This window comes from Microtus oregoni, unplaced genomic scaffold, assembly GCF_018167655.1.
Source record: "Microtus oregoni isolate MIOR12 unplaced genomic scaffold, Mior012 000035F_ref0000213, whole genome shotgun sequence".
Classification (NCBI taxonomy): Eukaryota; Metazoa; Chordata; class Mammalia; order Rodentia; family Cricetidae; genus Microtus; species Microtus oregoni.
In genome coordinates, this window is record NW_024543094.1 from 23,408,924 (window position 1) to 23,435,018 (window position 26,095).

Here is a 26,095-nt window from a genome sequence, read left to right on the forward strand (position 1 = left end):
AAATTTAGAACACTTCCTCCCATGATTCCCCTACTCACACACACTTCTTTCTTTTTTGGGCAGTACTGGGGTTGAACCTAGGACTCTGTGTGTGTTAAACAAGCCCCTATACTTGAGGTATATGTCCAGCCTCCTTAAGGGGAATTACAAGCACAGCACAGCTCCAAGCTTCACGTGCAGGACCTCACTCCAGCACAGTTAGTCTTCCCAGCTATGACTCAAGCGGTGACCAGACTCTCAGGCTACCAATGCCTCTTCCGTGCATCAAGTGCAGAGATCTTGGCTTGACTTTGCCCTAGTTTGAAGGAGAGGGTGTAGTAGATTATTGGAAATTGGAGATTGTAAGCTCCAGTCAGTGAGTGATGAGTGAACCCCACTGAGGCCAGAGGTAAACCATTAACTTGATGTTGTAAGCAAAATTTTGTTTAAGTGAGCATTTTTCCCTGAATAATGCCTCAGCCACACATCAAATTCAGAAGCGTGTGCGGGCTTTAAATTCCAGCTAGAAAACATAGTGTATAATAAAGTTGGCTCCAGGGCAGATAGCTGAGTCCTATAGCCAGGGCACAGGGGACAGTCTTTCTCTGTACTGTCTGTCCTTCCCCCATCCTCCTCAACAGGGAAACAGTCTCAGAGCCAACAATCCTGAAATGAGCACAGCCCTATTTTGCAAATGATTTCAAATATGCTTTGGAACGCTTTGAATACAAAACACTTACTTGTAATTGGATGTGAAGAGTGGAACTTACCGTTTCGTCTTGTTAGATAAAGACTTCAAGTCATGTTGCAGAGTTTTGCATTTCTCTGTTACTTGGGGTGTCGTCTCATGCTGCAGATATGTGCTGTTTTGTGAAAGAGAATGAAAAAAAAGACTGATTTAAAATGAAAGAATGTAAGATTATTAACAAAAATCAGATTTAATTGATAAGGTATATATCAAAATGAAGTCTGATCTTCATTCCATTATTGAATTTCTCCCTGGAAAAGGAAATTGATGTTTTTGCCTTTGGTGGGTCTAAATTTTTACAAGCTACATAATAAAGTCGAAATGAAAAGAAGTCGTGTTAAAGGCATTGCATTTTCATTTCTTTCTCTTCTTTTGTATTTCCAGGTTAGTCTTCATAATGAAGAAGATACTGAGTGGTCTAATCACCATATGTAAATAGCCTATATTTTGTTAATAACCATCTTGGGTAAGAAGCCCAGAGACACAGGAAATTAATGTTTTTTCCATAAAGAACTCAGGTGGAACCGGCCTCTGATTCTTGTACCAAGCTCCACATGCTTACTTCTATGAACTCAGAGAAATCAGCGGTGGAACATAAACAAACCACAAGCACAGCATAAAGACTAAGGAAACGGACTCTTGCACGTGACGAGCCTCATGGACACATGCATGCTGATTAAATGACTTCCAGAAATAAAAACAGTCTCATGGACACAGGCATGTTAAACTAACTGACTCTTAGACACAGTGAGGGTCATGGACACTGTGTTCAGTGGAGACACACTGTGTCTGGGTCCACCAGAGAGGAGCCAAGCAAACAGACTTAAGATTTAGACAAAGACAGACAGACTGCATCTCTTTATTCCCTGGGTATGAGAGGCAAGAGAGAAGGGATATGAAGGTAAAGAGATAAACAAGAAAGGTTCATGACTAACTCCACAATATTTCTCGGAGGTGCTTTCTAACAGTACTGGGTATGGCTCCAAGCCTGGTGACCTGATTTCAGTTCTTGGAATACGTGGTGGAGGGGGAGAACTGATTCCCCCAAGTTGTCTGACCTTTCTTCCCCCACCACTTCCTTTCCCCCCTCACTCTTTCCCTAACAGCACTTCCTGCAGTATTCGGATGTATTATCGCGCTCCTAAGCATTTGGTTATCTCTAATTTGTTGTGTATTTTATTCAGGCAGCACCACTAATGAAGTGAATTACCCAGTCAGTGGTGCTTTGAATTATGATGGCTTTGTAATGCTCAATTGTGGACCAGTGACAACTAGGTGCCAACAGAACTGTCTCATACACCTTTCCTTGTACTGGAGAACTTCTTTCTTAATAAACAAAACTAGCTTTGCCCAGCTACAAACCAGGCAGACTGTATGCAAATCAGTTGAGAGTATCAGACACAGCATGAGAATGGAGTCTGGAGAAGGGAGTGAGGTCCTCAGAGTTAGCGGAGCTGACCTTGCCTTCTGGGCTTCACTCTGACCTCAGCCTTCAGCCGGACAGTTTTTCTTTCTTAATTCTTCCCAATAAAGTAGCTAAGGGGATTAAACGGGGTATTACGAAAACACCTGACACACAGAAGCTATCAGATAACTGTGTGTTCTTGCTCTAAAATCGTCACTAAAATCTGTTCTCAGGCCAGTCAGTATTTCATCACCAGAGGGGCTACAGATCCTTCTGTCTGCAGGGAGTCACTCAATCCCCAGAGAACAGACAGGAGCCTTCTAGTTTCCTTTGCCTTCTGTGTCTCTCTGTCCCTTTTTTTCATTCAAAACCTTTAGTTTCTTCCTTTTCCTCTACCTTTCTAAGACACTCCGAAAGAATAAACCAAAAACCTTATAAGCTCTGAGGTGAGAAAACTCATAACTGGCATGCAGCCCAGAGTGGCTGTGATGGTGAGCCCTCCTTAACGTCTGATTGGCGGGCAACTTTCTGATGCGGGCAACTTTCTGAGAAGTCAAAAGGAACAGAGAAAGGGAGCAATCAAGATAAAAGTAGGAACTCCAAAGGCTCTGAGTCAGAGCAGCTCGTAAAACCAGAGGTTGCCATGGTTCAAGAGGGAGGGTGTATAAGCTGACCCCCATCTTCCCTTCTCTAGCAAGATCTGGTCAGAATAGTCCACCCCAAAGGACTGGTATCAATAGGGGTGGGGGTGAAAACAGTCTTGGCTCTGGCCAGCCACAGAAGCAAATGGCACCACAGTCTGCTATCCGAATCCCATTTTAAGAGACAAATAAGGAAATATCCTCCTGGCACTAGTTCAGTGTGGTCTGAGTCACTGGGGAAGAGAGAGAAAGAGGAACAGGATCCAGAGGACTTCCAGGCGCTGTCTGAACCACCCCAAACCCCAAGGGTAGACTCTGCAAGCTCCAAGTATGATTTCTGTTTCTGTCCCCTCTGCGTTCTTAATATTGCTGTTTAATTCCAGTTCACTGCAATTTTCTGATGTAAATTTTTTACCAAAGTATTTAAAACAGAAAATTATGGGCTCATATATTTCTGACCAAACTTGACAGCAAGCATCCCTGCCACAGTCCCCCATCCACCATCAGAGAGACACGTCCTGGGTAGCACAGTGATTCTTTCCCTGGAGATGTGCTACAATGTGGAGACTAATTTAGATTTTAATGCTTCCCAAACCAACAAGCAGAGATGACAGCAATGGTCCTCCTTGTCAGTGTTCCTCTGCAAGACGACCAGCCCTGCTCACCTGTCTCTGTGCGTCTGTAGCATTTATCACATCTGTCACATCTTGCCAGCACCCTTGATTCCTTCCTCCACTGACAGCCCCCCACAGTTTGCAAAAGAAGTGACTGAAGAAATAAAGCGCCAATCATGGATATCCCTCGACCTGAGGCCCATAGGACTAGTGACTTGATAAATCCATAGTGTCCAATTTGCTAGGTCTTAGCAATTCTATTTCAACCCCAGCTCCCTCAGGGAGCGCTCTACACATTCAGATCTCCTCCTCTCTTGACCATTCACTGCCCTTCCCACATGGCACTCAATCACGCTGCCTGTTTCAGAGGACACGGTGCTGCTGGGTGTGATTAATCCATAGCTGTCAGTCCTGACCTTCCATCTGAAAGAAAGACCTCCTCTCCGAGATAATGATAATGCAACTGCCGCCCATCCCATTGCGTCGCCTCTGAGATGGGGTCCTTCCCGCCAATTCTTCTGAAAGCATCTTCACTCTCTCGCTGTCTGCCGTTGCCATGATCAAGTCACTACTGTCTCAAAATCAAAAGCAAAATAACTCACTTTGCCGCCCCCCTCACTTTATTGCCTATTCTAATGGCAAGCCACCGCTGCCCATCTTCTCTGTTTATAAATTCGCTGCCTGGCTCTCAGAAAGCATCACTAAGTCAAAGGAGACCTTAGTGCCTCTCCTCCACTTCCCAACTGGCAACAAAATCCGGTTCCACCCACAGTCAGAGCCCTTTCGCAGAGTCTTTCCTGGGCTGCTCTGTATGTCTTGGCACTGTCTAAGGTCATGACGGACACTCAGCTACAGGTGCTGTTCTCTACACTGCCTGTGGGTCTCCCACCTTCGCCACCTGCCTGCTCTCCCTAAACCTCGGCACAGGCTTCCTTTCCTTCACCTATTCTCATTGCTCCACAGTGGGCTGTCTCACATGTGCATTTGACCTCATCATGCCACTTCTCCGCTCCAAATCTTTCCCCTTGGGACATGTAGCCCAAAACATCAGCCATCTAGCTGGCTGGCCTTTGACTATGAGTTTAATGACAGTTTACTGAACACTAAATGATACAAATTTCTCTTTCTCTCCATTCCCTGCAAGTCTTATACCATGAATTCTGACTGCCTTTATTACTTAATAATAGAATTTGTTTGTTTTGTGCCAGCAAACAAGCCTTTAGGCACATTGTCATTGCTTCAGTGTCCCAGAGGAAGAACTCTTTAACAAGACTTAGGGGAGAAGAGACAAAATGAAGCTTTTCTCCTATCGGTGTTACGTCTATAGATGGTGGGCTTTTGTGAAACATCTGTTTTTATAAGTCATCCTTGAGTTGAAAGTGACCATTTTACAAATCCACCTGGTGGGATTTCAGCAGAGAAGCAAGAAGCTGGGATTCTGCACTGGCTTTGGCCAAGCAATAAACAGTACAAGTCTGATAACGCGGAGAATATCTCTCAAGGGAACGATGTTCAACAAATCTGCAGAACACTGCCACTGGTACTCGGTATCCACCAAGACCTCTACAGCACAGAATTAATGTCACCTTCTGAGTGGGACCTGTAATCACTCAATCATGCAATCATTACCCCAGCCAAGGAAAATATCCCAAGGAACAATCTGCATGTAAGGCTCTCCAGAACGCCAAGTACAGCAACGCTCTATTTATGGTAACATAATGGGTGCCACAACATAAAGCTTAAAGTCTGATCAGTTTTGCTCTCTCGGAGGAATGGATGCATTAATAATAGTCGGAGAATGGTTTCTAAAAACAGAAAGCTCAAAGAATGAATATTTTAGTTAAACATTTCTAATATTCTTTCTTCATCCAAAAGTGATAAGGCAGGACAGCATGCAGATGGCTCACAGAAAACCCTATGTGGAGGGGTCTAACAAGCTGGCCGGTGGCTGGGACTCAGGCCAGGTAGGACCTTGTTCCTGCTTCTAAGCCTTCGAGTTAGAGTCTAAGATCATCAAGAAAATTTCTTATGGTATGCTTCCCTACCCCCGTGTAGGCTTCTGTTAGGAGAAGGGCAGTTGTGATGATTAATCTTGACTTTCAACTTGATAGGAACTAGAATCAACTAAGAGAGAAGCCCCTGGGCCGTCTGTGGGGGTGTTTGTAGGAAGGGTGAAATGAATGGAGTCGATCCTCTCCCAGATCAGCAGAGCTTTCCAGAAATCCTAGATAAAAAGAGCTTCAAGGAAGAAATAGTTCTGTGTGCTTGCATCATGCTGGTCAGTGCTTCTAGCCTTCTGTTGCCAGTGTCACCGCCATGTCTGGCTTACATTAGAAGCCATCTTTTTCTGAAAATATGAGCCTTCCAGGAATTCTTAAGGTCTCCAGCTCCAGCCTGAGACTGCTGAGGCTCAGAGTTGTGGATTGAGCAGCTACCAGGTTCCCAGATTCTCCATCTCACAATCACTGTTGGATTAAATGGTCCCTTTGGTATAAGCCAACCGGATAAATCTTTATAACAAGTTCTCACTCCATCAGTTCTGTTCCTCCAGAGAAGCCAACATAGCAAACACCCAGCACCCTGTGTGGTCGGTTACTCTCCACTAACAAAGTAGTGTCCTGGCTTGTATATCATCCTTATATGTGTGTTGATGAATACTGCTTCTGAAATGCCCATACTCAAAACCAGATCAAATGGAGGCTTGGTGCCCACAAAGATGAGGGGCAGATCCTGATCTTTCTCTTTTCTCAATCATTCACCAGTTATTTGTGGAGTCCACACAAGGTGCCTGAGAGATGGGTGGCACTTGAGACACTTGAGAGGATACAGTGAAAAGAGCCATAACATTGTTGCCTTGGTGCAAGTCATCTGCCGGGGGTGGGGGGGGTGGGGGGGTGGGGGGGGACAAGCGAGCAAGTGAGTAAATGCACAAACACCATCTGACACTGCAGCATGGGAGCCAGCTAGTTTCCATAATCACATTAATTTCAAGAAACCATGAATCTGTGCGTTTAATTCAAAATATGGGAACTGCTTTTAAAATGACAATGTAGATAGAGAGTTATTCTTTCAAACATGAACGCTGCTGGCAACTTAAATTGTTAAATATTCTGCAGATCATCTCTGTTTACTTGGCTCTTATCTGTTTCCATTTGCCATCAATGAAGATTAATTAGCCACCCCTTGACTAGTAAATCAGATATCAAGATGTAATCTTGAACATTCCCATTATGGAAAGACCATTTTCAAAATTATAAATTCTGAACTATTGTGCATATACAAAATTGTACACATGAAAGATTTTACTTTGCTCATAAGGGACCTAGTTAAAGGAAGCATTCACAGTACCAACATATTTATAAATCAAGAATATTGAGATGAATGTGTGGAGGTAAAGCTATTTAGAAAGGGGTAAGATAATTTGCATATTTATAGATAAAATTTAGTTTGCATGATGTCTATATCTTAGAGATCTCAAGGAGCTCCCAGAGGATCAGGCCAAGATAATTCAGAATTGGAGGATCTAAACACAGCAAACTTACTACTGAACCTGCTGGCTAACTTTCATGCTCACACGGAGATAAAAACCATCCATACACTTACACAACTATGGACTCTATGAACCGTAATATCAATCTGCCAGCCAAAATAGTAGTACCACAGTTATGGGAGCACCAACCACTCTTTTATTGGATTTGAAACAAGATCCATGGGAGGAAATCATGCCTTAAATTATACATCTGGTGACAACCTAGGGCTGGAGATATCACAAGCCCCACGCTATGCAGGGGATAACACACTATTGCTAACTAACTTAATATGACATCCAACTGTCTTCGAACCATATACGTTTACGCCCATAAACATATGTCACTCTCTGCCTTAATCCAAGAAGCTTCACTCGGAAATGGCGGTGGTGAATGCGTAGACTAGTGGTTGTTTAAGATGCTGAGCATAAGGAGCAACTGAGTGCCAGCCCTAAAAAGCACATTTCCCAGCTCCTTTGAGGCCAACATTTGAACGAAACAGCAGTCCACAGAATGGGAAAAGATTTTTAACAATTACACATCAGTTGAGAGTTAATATCCAAAATACATAAAGATTTAAAAATTTATCAAAAAAATCAAGAAAACAAATAACCCAATTAAACATTGGAGTATAGATTTAACTGAGAATTCACAATAGAGGAAACTCAAATGGCTGAAAGACACTTAAAGAAGTGTTCAACATCTTAAGTCAAGAGGGAATTGCAAATCAAGACTACTTTGAACTGATTGAGTTTTTTAATCCCAGAATTTTGGAGGCAGAGAGGTGTATCTCGGTGAGTTTGGGGCCAGCCTGGTATAGAAAGCAAGTTCCAGGACAGCCAGGGCTACACAGAGAAACCCTGTCTCAGAAAAAACAAAGCAAAACATAACAAGAATCTAATAGTCTGAAGAAAAAAATTACTTTGAGATTTCATCTTACAGTTGTTGGAATGACCAAGCTCAATAAAACAAATGACAACTCTTGCTGGTAGGATATGGAGTAAGGGGAACACTCACCTATTAATGGTGGAAGTACAAACTTACACAGTCACTATAGAAATCAGTGTGGTGGTTCCTCGGGAAGATGGGAATAAATATACATCAAGATCCAGGCATACCTCTCTTGGGCATATACCCAAAGGTCCCTACGTCCTGTCACAGGGACACTTACTTGTTCAACCATGTTCAAAGCTGTTCTATTCATAATAGTCAGAAATTGGAAACAACCTAGATGTCTCTCAACATAAGAATGAATAAAGAAAACTCAGTATATTTATACAATGGAATATGACTCAGCCATTTGAAAAATGAAATCATGAAATTCACAGGTAAATGGATGGAACTAGAAAAAAAACCACCCTAACTGAGGTAATCCAGATCCAGAAAGACAAATATGGTATATATTCACTTATATGCTGTGGATGTTGTCAACAATAACCAAACTACAATCCACAGAAGCACAGAAGTTAGTCATAGAGTAAGGGACTGGGGAGGGAGCAATGCACCTCCATAGGAAAGGGAAATAGAATAGAGAGCTATGGATGGAAGGGGAAAGGGAGGCTGGAACTGAGGGGAAGGGAAGAGAAGGAAAGTGGAGAAATCACAGGGAGACACAGCTAAGAATCAAGGGCCATTTGAGTCATGGTATGAAAACCTAATTCAATAGAAGCTTCCTAAAATATATACCTATATAAAGCCAATCTAAATGAAATCACCAAATAATAGAGGAGACAGAGCCCCAACTGGCCATCTCTTGCCACCAAATGATACTGTGTGCTCAGCCACCCCACTACTCCACTCCTTCACGGGAGCACTTTTTCACTGAGCATCACATTCCCATCCTTCCTAAATCTCTTCTGAGTTTATGGGGTTACAGGGTTCTCTTTTTGATCAAACTCTGTTATGCCTTATCCTGAACTCTGCTCAAGGAGCTCCAACTACAGGACATGCCCTTAAGAGCCCAACTCTAGCAATAACCTTGCTCAGCCAGGCGATTCTGCACCCCACATTCTTGCTGAGTATACTCAGTATCTCCTCAAACTAATTGTACATTGTCTTAGTCAGCTTTAACTGCCAACTTGGCACAGCCTAGAGTCACCTGAGAAGGGGGTCTCCACTGACCGTTTCTCAGATGAGACTGGACTGTGAGAAAGTCTGTGGGAAGTTGTCTTGATTAGTACTTGCTAGAAGAGGGCCCCGTACACTGTGGGCAGCACCATCCCTAGGCAAGTCCTGGGCTACACAAGAAACTGAGCCTAAGCCTGTGGGTGAGCCAGCATGCAGCCTTCGTCCATGGCTTCTGGTTTGTGTTTCTGCCTTGATTTTTTATCCCGATTTCCCTCAATGATGGAAGGTGATCTGGAAGTGTAAGTCAAATAAATGTTCCCTCACCTATGGTCCTTTTGGTTAGTCTTTTATGAGAGCAACAGAGAAGCAACTAGAATATTTGATCCCTCAGATCTGCCTTCAGCAAAATCCTGTACTAGAGCCTAACTGTTTCCCCCTAATAATAGATCCCCACCCCCACAACACATGCACGCACACACACACACACACACACGTATATACACACATACATATCCTGGTTTCTAGTTATAAATTTCTGCTTTTCCTTCACTGGAGTTGAAGCTGTTTGTCTACAACAAAGCTCCAGGAATAACATCTACTGTGGTAGGTATGGAAATAAAATCTGCTTCACCATTGCAACATTGTCATGAACAGTTTTGTTTCTTAGAGCCGTTTTTCACTTTGTAGATAACAATGGCAAAACAAAAGCATTCTTGTTCATAGGTTCACAGAGGAATTATTTCCGATGGAGAGACATCCCTGCCATACATACACATTGGCTTTGCCTTGTCTTCACACTCATGGCTCTTCCTAGTTGATAAATGTGTCTGTTGTATAAACTCTTCTTTAAATCAGCTATAACATCTCACAAGTGTCCTCACTGACACGTTACACAGAGCCTTTACAGTGTCCGTTCTCATATCTGTGGGAGATGTGTTCTTGCCTTCTTATAAAAATTACCTTTTAATGCCCTGCACAAGCATGCTGGAGTCATTTCTGAATAAACAGAGTGGGTGAGCAAGATTAACACTGGTGTTGAGGAGACACTAATTCCCATCTCTGTTCTGCCACACATCGCACCGTTAACCTAAGGAAAGTTATTTAACCTTTCTCTATCTGGGGATAATAGTGTCTCTCACATGGAGGCGATGCGAAGCCTGTAAGAGATAATTCATGAAAAGGCTCAGCACGGTCCCGGGAGTGGGAGGCCCACATAGTAAGTGGCATTCAGCACAGCAACGCATACTGCACAGTTCATCACTGGGCTACCTGCCTCTTTAAGTGGAGCATCTCCAACTGCATCAAGCCCTAGTGTCTCCTGGAAATGTTTACAAAATATATAAATCTTGGTTTAGTAAATGGGGGTGGGACCTAAGGTATTGCTTTTCTAGTAGACTACCAGGTTGTGCCAATCTCTTGGACTGAGAGAGTGGGTTGGGTAACAAGGTCTTAAAAGTCTCAAAGTCAAGTTCTTCTGCCCTCATAGTCTCTTTGTTAATAGCCCATGATGGTTAAAAATTGGTGCCACCTGGTGGTGCTGGTGCATGGCTTTAATCCCAGCACTCTGGAGGCAGAGGCAGGCCGATCTTTGTGAGTCTCGAGGTAAGCCTGCTCTACAGAGTGAGTTCCAGGACAGTTATAGCTGTTACACAGAGAAACTGTGTCTTAAAAGAACAAAAAAAAAAAAAAAAAAAAAAACAAAAATTGTCTGCCTACTTGATAGGATTTATAAGAACCACGGGAAAAAGTGCTGAACCTGAGCATGTCTGCAGAGGATTATCTGATGTGGAGAGATCTAGCCCAATACGGGGAACCATTCCATGGATCGGGGTCCTGAATTGGCTGAAAAGGAGAAAGTAATCTAGACATAAGCCTCTCTGAGTCTCTGCTTCCTGACTGCAGTTACGTTGTGTTTCCACCTCAAGTTTCCCGCCACAACCCCTGAACTCTCCAACTGTGACCCCAAATGAACCTTTCCTCCTTAAGTTGCTATTGTCGGGTATCACAGCGATTGGAAGGTTGCTAATACACAGCTTACAGCGAGACTTCACACACCAGTAATGTGAGAGATTCTTCTTACAGCTGAAGTGCAATGTTGGTGGAAAAGCAATAAAATAACTTGAAAATCATGAGAGTAAAATGAGCTAAATCACATGTCACTAACTGGAGATCTTTTTTTTCCATATGAAAAAGCACAACAAAGAAAATAGTGTAAGAGGTGTCTTGCATGCTGAGAACACAACGTAATTGCTTTTCTGACTCAGCTACAAGGCTTGGTCTCCCAGCAGCTCTGCATCAAGGCAAACCTCCAGGCAGCCCTGCATGGAATCTGGCTGTATGGATGCAGCCCTTAAATGTCTATTATGCAAAATCCTGATGACAGCTAGAGGATGCAGGCCACCTTTGAGAAGTCATCGCAGGGTGCAAGCACTGGAGATGCTGTCTGATGTCAGTTATGTCCACACTGAAGCATCCATCTTGTTTGTATAATGATAATCAGCATGTTCTCATCCACATGAGTAACTGAATAGTTTTTCACTCAGTCTTGGAGAATCAGTCATTGAGACAAGACATCAATGAGAAGATATCTCGGTTTCTCCCCTTATGTTTGTTGCGTAGACTGGTCTCAAACATGCTATTTAGCTCAGGCTACCCTCAGACATAGATGCTTCTTCCCTCCAACCCCCGGCTGTTGGAATTATAGATGTGCATTCATACAATAGTGACTCTGTGTATAGTTGTGCACTCCTACAATAGTGACTGTGTACAGATGTGCACTCCTACAATAGTGACTGTGTACAGATGTGCACTCCTACAATAGTGACTCTGTGTATAGTTGTGCACTCCTACAATAGTGGCTGTGTACAGATGTGCACTCCTACAATAGTGACTCTGTGTATAGTTGTGCACTCCTACAATAGTGGCTGTGTACAGATGTGCACTTCTACAATAGTGACTGTGTACAGATGTGCACTCCTACAATAGTGACTCTGTGTACAGTTGTGCACTCCTACAATAGTGACTGTGTACAGATGTGCACTCCTACAATAGTGACTGTGTACAGATGTGCACTTCTCCAATAGTGGCTGTGTACAGATGTGCACTCCTACAATAGTGACTGTGTACAGTTGTGCACTCCTACAATAGTGACTCTGTGTACAGTTGTGCACTCCTACAATAGTGACTGTGTACAGATGTGCACTCCTACAATAGTGGCTGTGTACAGATGTGCCCTCCTACAATAGTGACTGTGTACAGATGTGCACTCCTACAATAGTGACTCTGTGTATAGTTGTGCACTCCTACAATAGTGACTGTGTACAGATGTGCACTCCTACAATAGTGACTGTGTACAGATGTGCACTCCTACAATAGTGGCTGTGTACAGATGTGCACTTCTACAATAGTGACTGTGTACAGATGTGCACTCCTACAATAGTGACTCTGTGTACAGTTGTGCACTCCTACAATAGTGACTGTGTACAGATGTGCACTTCTCCAATAGTGACTGTGTACAGATGTGCACTCCTACAATAGTGACTGTGTACAGATGTGCACTTCTCCAATAGTGACTGTGTACAGATGCGCACTCCTTCAATAGTGACTGTGTACAGATGCGCACTCCTTCAATAGTGACTGTGTACAGTTGTGCACTCCTACATACTGACTGTGTACAGATGTGCACCCATACAGTAGTGGCTCTGTGTTACTATTGAAAATTTCTGTGAATGGAGTTTTCTGTTCTTGAATTATTGTGAGATGGAACCAGTGTAACCAGGCAAAGCTGAGAGTAGCCTGATGGCGCTGTCTAATAAAGGTAGAGAGTTCAGGAAGTCATTTGTCACAGAAACATCAATATTATAAGAACTAGTTGCTAAGTACATGTGTCTGTAAATATTGTCATTGTTGTTTATGTTTATTTGTAGAGTTCAAAATAATTGCAAAGAAACTTTCAGCAATAATGTTTAAACATTGGGGGAAATACCTCGTGTCCTGAATAAAATAAGAAAAGTACGTCACAGAAATTAATAAAAAGTAGGAAATGGAACATCTTATCTTCCTGTGATTTCAGAAATATCAAATGACATGAAAGATCTGAAAAACAATGATTTTCTGATTGAGGAAAGAGAAGAACTAGCTCATTCAGTTTATGGGGAACATGCCAATCTTGTCTGGAATTTATGCTTTTCCCCTGCAACCTGTATTTATAAGATAGGGCAGTAGTGACACATGCCTTAATCCCAGCACCTTGGGAGACAGAGGCAAGCAGATCTCTGTGAGTTCAAGGTCAGCCTGGTCTACAGAGCTAGTTCCAGGACAGACTCCATAGCTACAGAGAAACCTTGTATCAAAAAAAAAAAAAAAATGGTGATAGGAAATCACAGTTTGTTGAAGAAAGAACTTCCACCTGTTCCCAAGTTTGTGGCTAAGACTGCGTGTAAACAGAGTTCCAGTCTCATTCCTGAGTCATGACGGGGACATCTCTCTCTGGTGTGGCTGTTTCATTGCCTTTTGAAACTTCTAATAAACTCAAATCAAGGAGTGAATAAATAACCAGACAGACAGGAGGACTCAGGGTAGCTCCTCTGGGGGAAGATGAAAACCTCTGAGAACAAGGGTCTTCCAATAAACCCCTTGCTAATTATAAGAATTAGTTAATTTGATGAGCCCAATCTCTTAATCCTATTTAATTGAGATTTTGTGATATTTTAAGTAAAGATATTTAAATTTTCTCATTAATATTTAGTAAGAGTCTAAGAGAAGTGCACAGTCCAATTTACTGTGCTTAGGTACATTGTAATTAATAAAGGTTAGGAAAGTGTCCCGAGAGACCTATCACTCACGGCCTGAAGCAATATAATTACAGGTGAAATCAGAGCAGGAAACAGAGCAAAGACATAATCTTTGAAAAGATGAAGTAAAAGTGACTGAACATAGTATTAGGTTCTAAGAAGCGCAGTCAATCAAATGTCATCTCAGGCAACTCAGGAGCAATAAACCTCCTTGACAAATCTGAAACTACATCCAAGTGTATTAATTTCTCATCTGCTTATTCACAATTTCCCAGCTGATCCAGTGTCTTGGGGTGACTTTCCTTACAATCTAGGATAATCTGACTCTAGGTAAAGTGGAGGGAGCTACTTGGTTTTGTTACAGTTCTATCTAGGGTGGGCTGCGATTTTCCCTTTCAGCCTTCGAAGTTGGCCGATCCCAGAAGCTGTTTCTATTGGTCACCAGGACCTCTTTTCAAGTCCTCTAAGGTTGGCCTCTAAAGCACCTCCTACCAGAAGGACTTCTATTCTTTAACTACTTACTACTCCTATTTCCTATCCATCTGAAAAAGGAGTTGAGGTCATACCCAGCAATGAGTTCTAAGTCAGGCCTGGAGATGAACAGATTTGCATTTCAAAGCATGCTTTTAAGGCCAGTCGTCTTCTCCCAGCCCTGAGGCTTTCAAGCAATGATCCCCAGCTGATCCTTTTAGAGTCGCAGCAGCCCTAGGGCCTCTGCGTGTGTCTCTCTCTCTCTCTCTCTCTCTCTCTCTCTCTCTCTCTCTCTCCCTATCATGCCCCTCCTCCAGCCTGTCTGAGTTTCTACTTTGAGACCTTCAGCTAGAATCCTTTCTCAGTTTTCACTAATTGTCTTGAGGTTTCTATTGCAGTGAAGAGACACCATGACCACAGCAACTCTTATAAAGGAAAACATTTAATTATGGTGGCTCACTTAAAGTTCAGAGGTTTAGTTCATTATCCTCATAAAAGGAAGCAAGATAGTATATAGGCAGGCATGGTGCTGGAAAAAGAGCTGAGTTGTCTTAACTCACAGACAACAGGAAGCGGTATGAGACACTGGGTGTGGCTTGAGCATAAATTAGACCTCGAAGTTTGCCTTCACAGTGACACACTTCCTTCGACAAGGCCACACCTACTTCAAAAAAAGCCACACCTTCTAATAGTGCTACAACCTTTAGGGGCCATTTTCTTCCAAACTACCACACTATCGAAGTTTTGTTGCTGTTGTTTTGTTTTGTTAAATTTGGGGACAATTTCTTTGTGTAGCCTAGGCTAGCCTAGAACTCATGATATTCCCACCTTAGCCTTCTGAGTACTGAGATAACGGGAGTGTATGTACCACCGTGTTCAGATTAAGACCTTTCCTGGTGAGCTTTCGCCATTATTGTGACCACACTCACACCACCCACAGTTCAGATCTTGTTATCCTAGAAGACAGCTACTTCTCAGGCTCCAACATGGATCATGGCATTATACTGTCTCATTCCATCCCATCTACAGACCGACTGTCCAGGCCAGGCCCAATCCCTTGCCTAAGACTCAAAGAAAATTATTAATTCAGTGAGAAATCCTAAAGTGGGGTTTCTAATTGGGAAGCTGATCCTAAGTTGAAGGCAGAGAGCAGCTCCCCAAGCCATACAACTTTAGAGCAGTTATCTGGGCATAGTGTAACACAATAAGGCCATGGACTGGGACTTAAGCCAGTTTGCTGCCCTCTGCTTTGAATACTCCCTGGTGATGACACCTAAATTTATTTGTGCAGTGACTCCTCCATTGGGCTCCTTGGGCTCCAGATTTGTCTGTGTGGTCCTCAGCCTCGCTGGTCTTTCCGCTTGGTGTCTTCTGGCAGTCTGGTCAAATGTAGCAGGGACCCAACACCACCCTGGTCTTCCTTTCCCTCTAATCACTTATGTCTCCATGGATGACAATGAGCAGCTTAAGCAGAAAATGGATTATCCTTAATCAATTTTATACTTCTTTGCTATCCAGGCTCTGGGCTATTCTGTCTCTAGTCTGTCCACATCACTTTGCCCTTTTGTCTGTCTTACCCAGCCTTGTCTGGACATTCTATTGACTAGTCTTTCAGCTTCCGTGTGCCCCCAATAGCTGTCCATTCTCTATGTAATGTTCATGCTCATCTTTAAAACTGGCTCTGGAATTGTGATTTGTGGGCTGGTTTTCTTTGCTATATATTTAAAAACCACTAATGAGTGAGTACTTGTGATAATTGTCTCTCTGGGTCTGGGTTACCTCACTCAAAATGATGTTTTTTAGCTCCATCTATTTGCCTGAAAAAAAAAAAAAGAAGAAGAAGAAGAAGAAGCAGCCCACAAATCACAACCCCAGAGAACCTAGACAACAATGAGGGCCCAAGAGAGACATACATAGATCAAAGCTACATGGGAAGTAGAAAAGATCAAGATCTCCTGAGTAATTTGGGAGCATGGGGACCTTGGGAGAGGGTTGAAGAGGAGGGAAGAGGCAGGGAGGGGAGCAGAGAAAAATGTAGAGCTCAATAAAACTAAAAAAAAAAAGAGTAGATCTGAAAGGCTGGTAAAAACACTGCATAGAGATGTAGGCCAGGAAATAAGTACGGGCGCTACCATTGAGGAGAACGAAGCAGAGCTAAAAACTTTAGAGTCTGTCTTAGGAACAGAGCCTATCAAAGGACGTTAATTTCTCAGGACACGAATTTCATTGTGTCTTAACTGTTGAGTCATGTCTCAGCCCTCTCTATTCCAATCTTATGGTTTCCTTTTTCATGGTTTCTCTAGGCTTAGTTTTCTTTCTTTCTTTCTCTTCTTTCTTTCTTTCTTCTTTCTTTCTTTCTTTCTTTCCTTCCTTCCTTTCTCCCTCCCTCTCTCCCTTCCTCCCTCCCTCCCTTTCTCTTTGTTTTGTTTTTGTATGTAGCCCCGGCTGTCCTGGAGCTTGTTATATAGACTAGGCTGACCTAGAACTCTGAGATCGCTGAGATTAAAGGTTTGTGTCACCTCAGATGGCTTAATTTGCTTTTCTTACTCTGACTTCTAAAGGTGGGAATCCAGTTGTTGACTTAGGACCTCCCATCAATTCCAGCAGATTTAAGTCTTTAAATTTCCAACAAAAAACTGCTTTACCGGCTCTCACAAATGTTGAAGCTTTGTGCTTTTCCCTTCAGTTAATTTCTCTTCAAATTTGTGTGATGCATATAAAAGTAAAAGTCTGGCATTACACTTGTCTATAACCTAGCATTTGGGACGTTGAAGCAGGATAATCACATGTTCCAGACCAGAAAGACTCTGGCTCAGAAATCAAATAAAGTATTTTTTCCTTTGTTTTCTCCTCTATGAGTTGTTTATCTTATTTATCAAATATTATTTTTTTTATAAATTTATCTACATTGTTGGTTTATTTCTACATGTTCTGTACTTATTTCTTGCATTCTATTTTTTTTTTTTTTTTTGATTTTCGAGACAGGGTTTCTCCGTAGCTTTTGGTTCCTGTCCTGGAACTAGCTCTTGTAGACCAGGCTGGCCTCAAACTCACAGAGATCTGCCTGTCTCTCTGTCTCCCGAGTGCTGGGATTAAAGGCGTGTGCCACCACCGCCCGGCCTTGCATTCTATTTGAGATTGCTTTAGGTTTTATAGCATACATTTTAAAAATTTTTATGGACTTCCTTCCAATGACTGTATAACAACTTATATTGTAAAGGAATATAATAAATGTATATTTTATTTGTAAAAAAAAAAACCTTGCTCTGGATTATTACTGGGATAAAATGCAACGTCCTCACCAAGGTTTGCATCCCATCACACACCCTAACTTAGGAACTGCTTTTATTGTATTTTCACCTTGTTTCCTCAGTGCCCCCACTCTTTCTATTTTTCACACACCCTAATGGCAGGGTTGGCTCACTCGTTTGTTCTTCTATCTTGGACATTCTTCTTCATTCTGTAGGTCTTATCCCATTTGTTAGCCCCTTCGAGTGACGTTTCTCTCCTTCTGTCTAAGGCTGATCTCTGCATACACCTAAGCATCTTTCTTTTCCTTCTTATGTTAATAATGATTCCTCAAGTGGGCTTGGCTTTCTCTGCCCTGTTTCTTGCTGCTACTCCAGCACCAAGCTCAGCCCTGGCATAGGACTGCTCACTGAAAGAATGAGCTCAAACTCTTCCTCGCCATCAGACTGCCAAAAGAAGGCCACGACTGTCTTTTCCCAACTCTCCACTTGCTCTGCACCCCCACTCATCTCCCAAGGAAAGCTAGCTCAGCAAGTCCTGGGCTTTTTGTGCATCAAAGGTAAAACATTGACAGAGAATTAATAGGGGAAGATGGAACCTGAAAGGCTTAGAAGGAGTCAGACTCAGAGAAATGGCTCATCAGTGGAAAATAATAAACAGAGGAAGAGCTAAGGAATAGGAAGACAAAGAGAGCATTGCAAAGGGAATTAAAACCACAGGATCCAGAAGGAAACAACAGAATTGCAATATTTCTCAGATTTGAATATCTAAATCTGTTGAGAAAAATTAAAGGAAATGGGACTTTAAAAAAAAACCAACATCACTGAAGATCATTGAGTTGAATTACTTTTTATGTATGTTAATTTTAATTTTTAAAGACCTATATATGAGGTTAGGTTTCATACAAAGACCTGCTTCCTGGGGCTGAACTATGTGGGTACATATAAAAAGAGTGCATTTCTGAGAGGCAATGTGACCTGAGTAAACATCGAACACAGGATTCAGAAGTGAGGCTTCTGTTTCAAGGGCCTTGTTTTTATTATATTTCACCTGCTTCTGCCCAAAAGCAGAGATGAGAGTTTGGATATATGGGCTCTCATTGTTTCTTTCTGCTTTTTCATAGTAATTCAACTCAGGATCATTGATTTCTAGTTTCCAAAATGTCATCTTAATTTTTTTTTTATTGTGCCGGGCACTGGTGGCACATGTCTTTAATTCCACCACTCAAAGGCAGAGGCAGGTGTATCTTTGTGAGTTTGAGGTCAGCCTGGTCTGCATAGCAAGTTCCAGGACAGTATGTTACATAGAGAAACCCTGTCTCAAAAAACGAACAAATAAATAAACAAAAAAACCCACATTTTTTTTTATTGACCCTCTAGATATCCATGTAACATTTGACTTCTTTTAGTTAAATGTTTTGTTTGGGTTTGGGCTGGGTTTAGGGAGTTTTGTTTGTTTGTTTATAACTAGAAGATCATGTATCCCAGGCTGGCTCTGAACTTTCTATGTAGCAGAGGATGTCCTTTTGAACCTCATGCTTCTGCCTCCTGAATTCTAGGACCAAAGGCATGCACCACCACACACAGTTCGAACTCAGAGCTTCACACACATGAGGTAGACACCCTACAAACTGAGCCACATGTCCAACTCATCTGCTTTACTATATTCTGTCCTCTGGGATTTCGCCCTTTTCACCAACAGTGAATACCCAGTAAAGTTGGGACCTGGTACCTAACTTATCCTCATCAGAAGAACAGAAATGACATACATTGAAGAGAACCTGACTCATTCTTCCCTGTCTTGGATTTCTCTTCTCTCTCTTCTTCATCTTTGTATTTTCTATTTGAAGAGCATTGGACTCAGAAAGTTGGAAACAGAAGAGGAACAGCATGATTCTAGTTTTCTTACCAACAGGGAGCGATATCCAATATATCCCAAACGATGAACATATATCTTATTCTTATTTTTGCCTAAAGTTTCCCTGCCCAAACCATCCAATCACGAGTTAGAGAGGCAGCTCTGTGGTTACGAGTACACATTGCTGTTGCAGAGGACCCGGGCTCTGTTACCAGCACCCACATAACTTCAGTTCCAGGGGGTCCAGTACCATTGCCCTCTATATTCTCCGTTAAGTGGTGAACAGAAACTTATCAAAGTACCCAGGTGTGCTTACACAGACACGCAAACACACACACACGTGCACACAAACCAAACTGAAAAAAAATCAGAACTTCCTCATCTTACTTGACACCCCTACACAAGCTTCTCACTCTTACAGTGCTGTGGGGTGGACACCTTCTTATAACTTCTTTACCTTGCCACCTGGCTTCTCTGAAAAGGAGATCGTGCAAGCTTTCGGAGCTAAAACCAACATCCTTCCATTTGCATTTGCCTTCGTGTTGTTGACATTCAGTTTGAAGATTCCCGCTGTCCCTTTATCCAGGGAGTCTTAAATATACAGGTTTTCCAAACAATAATGAGGTACCAAGATGATAGTTGATACAGTTAATTTCTTAAAATTGCTACCTCAAAGATGGAGAATTCTGAAGTATATGTTAAAAGAAATAACATGTTTTCCCACTCTGGAGAAAGCTTTGTGGATATCTGTATTTCTTGCAGTCCTTTCCAGAAGTTCTATGAGACTCACTCATAAAGATGCCCCTGGGTACCTCCTGGAGCCAACTGAGATGCCACACAGGGATAACACGGGATGCTGTGTGTGCCAGCCACACCTCTCCTTCATTCTTCCAGCTGCTGGGCATCTGTCTGACAATGGCCTACACGGGCTTTATCCCCACGGGCCTCAGCAGAAACAGCTGCTCCCTCCAGGGTCTTGCACCCAGGAAGACAGTCACATGCAGTGAGTGAGTAATACTGTGCTCCAGCCCTCAACTTGGCACAGCACAAACTGCTTTTCCAACTTCCAAAACCCTGGGAAAACAAATGGTGTTCTTGGAGGACTGTACCTTGACTTCCCTTTCCTTTTTTCCTGGCATTCTAAGTTCTACAAAAAGACTGTGCCTAAAATATTCAGAAAACAACTTGTAAATAATGTTTTAGACTTAAAAAAAGCAAACAAAAAAATACCTCAAAACATTTGGTGACTGTGAGATAGAATCAGAATGTGTTTGGTTCCTCCTCATCCCAATTCTGCATACTGCTGCAAGGTTTAAGGTGCAGATCAACACACCATGTACAGTGCTGCAAGGTTTAACACGCAGCTCAACACACAACATGTACACTGTTGCAAGGTTTAACATGAATATCAACACACCATGTACATTACTGCAAGGCTTAACATGCAGAAAAGAACTGACTGTCTTAAGAACTACAGAAATTAGTACAAGGAAGCCAAGGTCAGACCATGGTAGGAGGGGCAGAGACACAAACCCTAGATTAGGACACCAGTGCGGTGCCAGTCTTCCAGCTCCACTGCCCCCGCCACTTCTCTCCCTCTCTATAAAAGCCCTTTCACTGCCCGAGTTACTAGGGTGGTTTTGGTGAAAGAGGTCCCCTTCTGTGCTCTTGGGATGCTGCCCTTTGAATAGAGCTAATGTCCTCCCCACTAGCTCTAGTCTCCTAAGTCCCTTGGGCTTGGAATGAGTCCAGTGATACCACTGGAAATGAAACTGCCTCTTAGAGTGATGTACAGTCCATCTTCTCCCACGATCCAGCTCTGCTTCCTTCATGGGTACTCTTCCTGAGGACACTTTCTAATCCATTTCCTGTATCAAACTCCATCCCAGATTCTGCTTCCAAGGGAGCCCAACTCACAACATGTCTGACACAGTACACATTGTACTGAACGCAGTTTATTGACGTGGGCTGCTAACAGACAGACAAAAAGTGTGCATAAATATTGTCCAGTTAGCTCTCCTAGAGCAATCAAGATCTAAGAACAAATCATAATTTTATTCCGTAGATACACAGCCCTTGATGTACAATGGAAGCAAAACAGAAGTACAAAGGTTCCGTGAGAATCTATTTTATATAGTGCTTTTAAGATATGTTTTAGGATACAATATGAAATTTTATAGCTTCCATTCCATGATAGTTTCCATCTTAAATTTATTTACTTAACGTAGCACACCCAACAGTGACCCTAAGTCCATTCTTCCACTTTAGTCAAAATAACTAAAACCTTTAAGCCAATCAAAGCAATATCAATTTGTGTGGCAAAAGGAAAATTTTGGGACTGGAGAGATGGTTCAGTGGTTAAGAGCATTTGCTGCTATTGCAGAGGACCAGGGTTTGATTCCCAGAAGCCACGTCAGGTAGTTCTCAGCCACCTGTAAGTACACTCCCAGGGGATTGGATGCCCTCTTCTGCTTAGGAGTCACACACAAACACACACACACACACACACACACACACACACACACACACACACGGAGGGGGAGAGAGAGAGAATGAGAATTAACTATTTTTAAAGGAAAATCTTGATATTTAAAAGGCAACATAAAAATCCCTTTAGGACAAAGCTTACACTTGACAGAGTTACTACACCTCAAGTTTTATGAGATATCATTTTTGTTTTGCTTATTAATGAATTTATGGTGTGAGTTAGCAATTTGCCTAGAGCACCCAATAAGTAATTAAGAATGGGTTTATGGCATAGGATTCCACCCATCAGGTTCAATTACTGTGAATACAAAGGCAATCTTCCCACGCTCCTGTCTGTCTTCCCACAACACAGATCTTCTCTTTCCCCAAAGGTGGCCAGGAGCTACTTTAATCACGAACTTGACAACATACCTCTCCACAGCAAACAGTGCCTTTCATGATTCTAGTCCTTTCTTACTATCCCTGCGCTGCATACCGAAAATCTATTCACTGTGTCATGGTTCATGACACACTGATTAATCAGGTACTACACATTCTAAACACTTAGTGAAATGGACTGGAAAAAAACTATTTTAGTGACTCTTAGGGGCAACAATTTATCTTCCTCCACTTTAATGATGAGGCTGTGTCTCTGCCTTTACAGTCCATGGTACTTAGACATTGTCCAAAATGCCTGGTTTCATTGATTTAATACCACTTAAAGTCAACTGAGTTTCGCTGAGATTTTTCAACAATTAAACAGGAAAAGCGGAACAATATTAAGCAACCTGAGAGGCAGATGATAAAAAAAATGCAGAAATGGTTTAACAATTTGTGGTTGACAGGATGATAGACAGTGGTAATTTCACTTTGAATACAGCCAACGAGAAAATGATGAAAACCCATTTCATTGTGGCAGAAGATAAATATGCATCTGGACCATTTCTCATTGAATAACTGGCGACATTTAGTGGGCAGCACGAGCGCCAAGGACAGAGTCCTGGGTAACAACAACAAAAATATGTTTGTGATATATTATACAGCCAAATTAGCAAGTAATTACACGGGAATATTGGCATTGCACCAGAAACAGCAGCCACCACACAAACCCCAGCCACACGAGAGTGGAAAAGTTATGAAGTCTCCTTGTTTCTTCCTCTTTGCCAACCGGAATGGCTTCCTTAGGGAAATTTCCAATTCCCCAGAACCGCTCCCCTGGTACGTGTTTTCACATTGTCTTATTTTCTTTCCGTTCATGTAACATAACATTCCTGAGATTCACTAATTAATATTTCCCTGCCATGACAAGACTGACAGACAGCCCTAGGAGGCCAAAGACCCCGCATCTGTTTGAGTTTCTGCTTGCCTAGTACTGTAGTGTGTGGTTGTATATGTCCCATATATACTTTTAAGTTAATAAGAAATTGTTCATTTAATGAATGAATAATAGATCAGACCCATGTTTCTGCCCAGGGAATGTTGATGAATAAACGTTCTTCATTTTTCACTCTCTTTTTGGTTGCTCCTAGCACTATCTATAGATACTCCTCTACCCACTCTGATGGGAATACAGTAGCAGACAGCAGTGCTAGAACAATGTGACATTTACAGAAAAGGGGAAGTTTCTCCCACCCCTGTGAATTATGCACAACAGAAGAGATCACATGCTCTGTTGTGTTCAGACCTCTCTCTCTCTCTCTGACTCTCTCTCTCTCTCTGACTCTCTCTTTCTGTGTGTGTGTGTACTGTCTGTCCATCTGTCTGTCTGTCTTGGAAATTATCATGAGAACAACACCATTTGTATTCTACTGATCTGTTTATAGGGAAGTAAAGTGGGGCAAAAGCCCAGCACTTATTCCACTATCACTGACGGCAGAAATACAATCAGTTCTCACTGAGTTCTCTTAGGCTCTCGGTGGTTAGGTTCATAATTTCCATCTGTTTGCTTGAATCAACATTCTTCCCAGCAGCTCCACCCTCTGCTCTAGGCCGACTCCTAAACCTTCACAAGGGGATAGTGTCCTCTACAGCATCCTCCCAGGTTCTGTCTCTATGATCTTTTTAAGCGTGTGTGGAAGCGTACATCTGAGTGTGTATGCACATGCAGGTATGTGGGCCTGTGGAGGTCAAAGGACAAACTTGAGTGTCATCCTTGGAAAGCTGTCCACTTCTTTCATGACAAGGGCTCTTACTGGCCTGAAACCCACCAATGAAACTGGGCTAGCTGGTCAGTGAGCCCCAGGACTGCCTCCACATCCCCGGTGCTGAGATCACAAGTGTGCAACACTGTTTCCAGCATTTTCATGGCTTCTGAGGACTGAATTTAGATCCTCAAGCTTGCAAGGCATGTGCTTTACTGCTAACCCAGTCACCCCTCCTCCCCTCACAGAGCCGCATCTGGACATGATTGTCATTTTGTAACAGATGCCACAGTTGAATGCGGAGTGTGTCCAATATGGTGGAGGGGTCAGCCCTGCCATCTATTAATGTAGTCATTGAAACATTTTCCCCTCCCTGTCAATCATAAAAGAAAAACCAGATTTCCATTATAGAGGACACTTTGACAGGTTTAACATAGATGTTCCTCTCAGCCCATTTATTCCCGCTCGTTCCATTGTCTCACTTATTAAACTTTGGCTGGCAGCTTACATTATGAGTGGCTAATCATTCTCCTTTTTCCTCTTAGAGAGAAATAGCATGTAATACCTCAGCACTTCTCTCAGTGATGCTCACCTCACTCCCCATCTCTACCTCACATCCACTTCATTTTGACCTCACCTCCACTGACACCCCGTTTCCACTGTGCCCCACTATTGCTCACCTCTCCCCTCCTCCTCACCTCATCCTCACCCCATTCATACCTCACCTTGCCACAAGTTGTTTGAAACTCAAATTTGAAGAAATAACCTAAGGGTTTGTTTTGTTTTGTTTATTTTTAGGAGATGGACTTTCACCCTAGACCCTAGGTTGGCCTTCAGCTTGAAATGCCCCTGCCTGATTACCAAGTACTGGGATTACATGCATATTCCCCACTCCCAGTTCCCTAAGAATGTTTCCTAAAATAAGATGGCTCTCAGAAATTACAGCTATGTATGTATACATGTATTATATACACTATAAGCAGAATATGCTTCCATGTATACTTAGTGTTTTAGTCAGGGTTCTCTAGAAATATATATATATATATATATATATATATATATATATATATATATAATGGAACTTATTAGGATGACAACCAGGCTGCAGTCCAGCTAATCCAACAATGGCTAGCTGTGAATAGAAAGTCCAAGAATCTAGTAGTTCCTTAGTCCACGAGGCTGGATGTCTCGGTTGATCTTCAATAGGAGCTGGAAGCCCTAAGATGTAGGCTGCAATGCCAGTGGAAGAAAGGACTTGATAGTAAGGCAAGGGCAAGCAGGCAAAGAATGAAAGCTTCCTTCTTCTACGCCCTTATATAGGCTTCCAGAAGAAGCTGTGACTGACCCAAATTAGAGGTGAGTCTTCTTGCCTCAACTCTCAGATTCAAGATGGGTGTCTTCCTGACTCAAGATCTGGATTAGAAGTGGACCTTCCTATTGTGCCCTCCATGTTTTGATTTTAGTAAATTCCAAATGTATTCAATTTAACAACCAAAGACATTCATCACACCTACTGTCATCTCAACCTGAAAACAGACCATATAGCAAAGATGAATGTGGGAGGAAGATGTTTGGGAGATGATCCCAGGGAAGATGAGAAGGAGGTGGGGAGCTAACTGTAGTATAAAGTCTAACCCTGAGGCCCCATAATATGCATCTCTTGACATTGGGGGCAAGCTAAAGAGTCTGATGTCCTGTCTACAAACCATTGCCATCTCTCTGCTCCAGAGACAAGGCTCCCAATCCAATGTCTCTGTCCCCCTCTCTTCCATTGATGAAGTTCCCCTATTTATTGTTCCCTTCTTATCACAAGAATGAGGTCCAGTTTCTGCAGAACCCAAGCAGCAATCTTTTGTTTCCTGCAAGCTTAAGTTACTCAAACAGAACAACATACCCTCCTGCTGGGGAAATTCCACACTCTCACCCCTGGCCACAAGACTGTGCTCACTCCAATCTCCACATGACCCTGTGTGGTATGTAGTGTCCTCCTCCCATCAGCTGTGACTAATAAATTAATATCAGTCATCTCTATGGAGGGTTGATTGTTGCAGAGGCTTCTCTGAAATCCTGAGGTGGGAATCCTTTCCTCATGGATGGGATAAATAGGAAGCAACTAAAACAGAAGTGGAAGGAAAGC

At 42.5% G+C, this 26,095-nt stretch overlaps 1 protein-coding gene across 1 annotated transcript in view; it reads right to left on the minus strand.

Annotated features, from left to right (window-relative positions):
- The window catches only part of St8sia6 (ST8 alpha-N-acetyl-neuraminide alpha-2,8-sialyltransferase 6), a 133,778-nt gene that overhangs the window by 67,567 nt on the left and 40,116 nt on the right, over nt 1-26,095 (minus strand). Inside the window, exon 3 of the mRNA XM_041630909.1 lies at nt 750-842. Coding sequence (XP_041486843.1) covers nt 750-842 — 93 coding nt within the window. The remainder of the gene's footprint in view (nt 1-749; nt 843-26,095) is intronic.